The sequence below is a fragment of the Kogia breviceps genome, chromosome 8 (genome assembly GCF_026419965.1).
Source record: "Kogia breviceps isolate mKogBre1 chromosome 8, mKogBre1 haplotype 1, whole genome shotgun sequence".
Lineage (NCBI taxonomy): Eukaryota > Metazoa > Chordata > Mammalia > Artiodactyla > Physeteridae > Kogia > Kogia breviceps.
Genome location: NC_081317.1, coordinates 91,612,766 through 91,617,411, shown reverse-complemented (window position 1 = coordinate 91,617,411; position 4,646 = coordinate 91,612,766). Strand labels below are relative to the sequence as shown.

Below are 4,646 nucleotides of genomic sequence, written 5' to 3'. Positions count from 1 at the left end.
CATTCTGGATACAGGTCTATCAGTTGTCCTGCAGAAGCAGGCATCTGCTGTTTTTAACATAGATATTCTATGCAAATAATGAGCAAAAGAGAACAGGAGTGACTACATTATTATTGGACAAAATAGATTAAATTATAATTATACATGTGGAATAATTATCCCAATCAAACTAACATATCCATCACCTCCCATAGTTACCATTTTGTGTGGGCGGTGAGAACACTTGGGATTTACTTTCTTAGCAAAATTCAAGTATATAATATGTTATTATTAACTACAGACACCATACTGTACATTAGGTCTCCATAGCTTATTCATCTTATAACTGAAAGTTTGTACCCTTTGATGGATATCTCTCCACCATTCTACTCTCTGTTGCTATGAGTTCTACTTGTTTTTGTTTGTTTGTTTTTCAGATTCCACATTTAAGTAAGATCATGTGACGTTTGTCTTTCTGTGTCTGGCTTATTTTACTCAGCATAATGTTCTTCAGGTTTATCCATCTTATTGCAAGTGGCAGGATTTTCTTTCTTTTTTTTTCAAGGCTGAATAATATGCCATAGTATGTATGTACCACATTTCTTTACCAATTTATCTGTTGATGGACTCAGGTTGTTTCCATACCTTGGCTATTGTGAATAATGCTTCAATGAACACCAGAGTGCATATATCTCTATGAGGTAGTGATGCTATTCGCTTCAGATATGTATCCAGAAGTGGGATTGCTGGGTCATATGATAGTTCTATTTTTAATTTTTTGAGGAACCTTCACACTGTTCTCCATAGTGGCTGCACCAATTTGCATTCCCACCAACAGGGCACAAGAGTTCGGTTTCCTCCACATCTTCACCAACACTTGTTATCTCTTGACTTTTAGATAATAGCCATCCTACAGGTGTGGTTTTGATTTGCATTTCCCTGATGGTTAGTGATGTTGAGCATCTTTCCATGTACCTGTTGGCCATCTGTATGTGTTTTGGAGAAATGTCTATTGAGGTCCTTTGCTCATTTAAAAAACCGGGTTATTTGCTCTTTTGCTGTTGAGTTGTATGAATTCTTTTTTTTTTAAACTTTTAAAATCATGTTTATTTAGCTTATTTTAAAAATATATAAATTCTAAAAATATATCATACACGATATATTATCGGATATATCATATTATATATATAATATGATATATCCGATAATATATCGGATATATATATAATTATATAATATATATATATTTATATATATTATATTATATATATATATCATATATATTATATCACATTATCGGATATATCATATCCGATAAGGACTTTTTATACCTTCCAGTTCTGCCTACATTCTCAAAACACATCCCTGACAACAATGATATCACTGGGCATAGGGGTAGGGGGTTGGGGGCAGCCTCTGAGACAGTCACTGAGGAGGGGCCACACCTCAATGTAAGTCAAGTTACAGTTAGAACTTAGTCATAGAATAATATGTCTAACACAGACATCTTTCCTTACATTTAAATTATTCTGTGGCTTCCCTGATGGTGCAGTGGTTGAGAGTCCGCCTGCCGATGCAGGGGACACGGGTTTGTGCCCTGGTCCGGGAAGATCCCACATGCTGCGGAATGGCTGGGCCCGTGAGCCATGGCCGCTGGGCCTGCGCGTCCGGAGCCTGTGCTCCGCGACGGAAGAGGCCACAACAGTGAGAGGCCCCCGTACCGAAAAAAAAAAAAAAAAAAAAAAATTCTTCTTCCGTTTTTTCCCTAAAGCCTTTCTTTCCTCTATAAGCCCTCATCCTAAGCACTAATTTATTTTGCATTTTTTTTCTCTCTTTTGTTCCACTGGTGTAACATAAAACATTATGTTCAGTAAACTATCTTCTGGAGAAGAAAAATCAAAACATGATCAAAGATAAGAATTTACCAAGTTTAAATTTTAGGACTCTAAAAACCTAAGTGGTTTAATCATCAGTTGCCCAAAAGCATTCTTTGTTTCTTTTCCAAGATGATGATGATTCTTCATACAGTTCCTTTTTCCATATGGGTACCTTGGCTTTTTTTTTTTTTTTTTTGCGGTATGCGGGCCTCTCACTGTTGTGGCCTCTCCCGCTGCGGAGCACAGGCTCCGGACGCGCAGGCCCAGCGGCCATGGCTCACGGGCTTAGTTGCTCCGCGGCATGTGGGATCCTCCCGGACCGGGGCACGAACCCGTGTCTCCTGCATCGGCAGGCGGACTCTCAACCACTGCGCCACCAGGGAAGCCCGATACCTTGGCTTTTAAAGTATCAATGGCATAGCTCACAGCTTCGAGGGATGCAGCCCTATGGGCTGAGGACACAGCATAATGATTGCTTCTGACTCTGGAACTAAGCCAAGTCGTTGGAACACTGCTATGTGTTTGGCCATTTCTGCCTAATGTCACTACAAATTTTTCTGACTTCATTTTCTGCCATTGGTAGATATGCTTCATATTTTAAGCTAATGACTTTTTTCCCTTCGAAGTTATTCCTTGTAGTTTCGACAAATAGGGATATTGCACAACAGAGTGGAGAAATCACCAGCTGTGAGACTTCATCTACTGAAAGTTTCTCAGATGTGAATTTTATTATACCTTTAGATTTCTCTTCAACTTCATTTATATCTTTCCCAGGTGGTTCAAAAGCACTATCCTCCACTAATGGGGGGGGGGTGGATATGGCAATTTCGTCTCCTGATTGAAGCAGGAGGAGCTGATCTGCAAGCTCGACATATTCTTGAGGAACAGCAAATATCACCTGATTTCTGACATCAGTCAATCCAGAATGGCGCGTTTCTATCTCATTCCACAGCTGCAATGCTTTTATTTCTTGTGGCACAGAAATGGTCTCTGAGCAAATTCCTGTTATTTCAGCACTTTTTGCAAAATACAACGCTTCCACCTGGCACCATGGCACCATCCCGCCAGGGAACCCTAGCCTGGTATCCCCGAATTCTTTATATATTTGGGGTATTAACTCTTTATCAGATATATGGTTTGCAAATATTTTCTCCCATTCCATAGGTTGCCTTTTCATTTTGTTGATTGTTTTCTTTGCTATGCAGAAACTTATTAGTTTGATGTAGTCTCATTTGTTATTTTTGTTTTTGTTGCCTGTGCTTTTGGAGATAAAATAGATTTGAAGCAAAAAGTTTACAAGAGACAAAGAAGGACAATATATGTTGATAAAAATTTAATCCAGGGGCTTCCCTGGTGGCGCAGTGGTTGAGAATCCGCCTGCCGATGCAGGAGACACGGGTTCGTGCCCTGGTCCGGGAAGATCCCACATGCCGCGGAGCAACTAAGCCCGTGAGCCATGGCCGCTGAGCCTGTGCGTCCGGAGCCTGTGCTCCGCAACGGGAGAGGACACAGCAGTGAGAGGCCCGCATACCGCAAAAAAAAAAAAAAAAAAAAAAAAATTTAATCCATCAATAAGTATTAAATTAGGTAACAACTATAAACATATATACACCTGAAAATAGAGTCCCCAAATATATGAAGCAAAAATGGATAGACTTGAGGGGAGAAAGAGACAATTCTACAGTAACAGTTGGAGACTAGTTGTATTTGGAATATCATTCTTCTCCAACTAGTTCAGGCAATTCAAATTTGAAGAAAGAGAGTTAATTGCACAGCAATGAGTCACCATGGTTTTCAGAGACAGGATGAGTGGGGAATAAAGGCAAATTCAGAATAAGTGGATGGATGTAGCAGCACACCTCTGAAGTTGAGAGCATGACAGTTCAACAGGTGTACAATCACGAGTCTGAAAACAAATTGCTATATTCACATCGCTGGTAGCAGGCATGGGGAGTAGCATCTCAGCCATAGCAGCTTGGGGACTGACTGGAATTTCTTTGGCTGGTAGCTGCTCTCATTTTGGAAGGGCCTCTGGTCCTTGTGTGAGATTCCTCAGCCCCTTCCTGAATACCTACTCTGTGCCGGGCACTGGTAGGGCATCGGGGATATGAAATGATGAGATAAGGAATGAAGTACTGACACATGCCCCAACATGGATGAATGTCAAAAGCACTATGCTAAGGGAAAGAAGCCAGACACAAAAGACCACATATCATCTGACTCCATTTACTTGAAAGGTCCAGGAAAAGCAAATCCATAGAAACAGAAGGCAGATTAGTGGTTGCCTGGGGCTGGGGCTGGGAATGGGGAGTGATGGGCATGAGGGAAATTAGGGGGATGATGGAAATGTTCTCAAACTGGACTATGGTAGAGGTTGTGCAGCTCTGTAAATTTATGGTATAAATCATTGAATTGTACACTTAAAATAGTGAATTTAATGGTGTATAAATTATACTTCAATTAAGTTTTAAATAAATCAGGAGGTCCCTGTCTCTTCTTCTGGAATGTGGACCTTCCTCAGGAAGAGGAACTTGCAGGACACACATTGGACACATTGGGGTGGAGCCAGCATGTATGGAACACAGTGCTAGGCACTTGAGAGGAGGAGGGGGAAGGGCCTGGAGATGTGTGCTTGACCCATTTTCACTTTGGGAAACACATGCTGCACACGGTGTACATTTTATTCCTCCCCCAAGAGCAAAAGATTCATGCCTAGCCCAGGAGAGGACCACCAGGACCCTGCCAGTGTCTGCAGTGACTGGTCTGTGCTATCCTGGTGTTTTTTTGATA

General features: G+C 41.1%; 1 protein-coding gene across 1 annotated transcript; it reads right to left on the bottom strand.

Moving 5' to 3' along the window:
• Window positions 1–2,644: 2,644 nt before the first annotated feature.
• LOC131761946 (molybdopterin synthase sulfur carrier subunit-like) lies at window positions 2,645–2,916 on the bottom strand. The gene is given in 2 exon segments (XM_059073285.2): window positions 2,645–2,668; window positions 2,671–2,916. Coding segments are annotated over 2 exon segments (270 nt in total).
• Window positions 2,917–4,646: the final 1,730 nt, after the last annotated feature.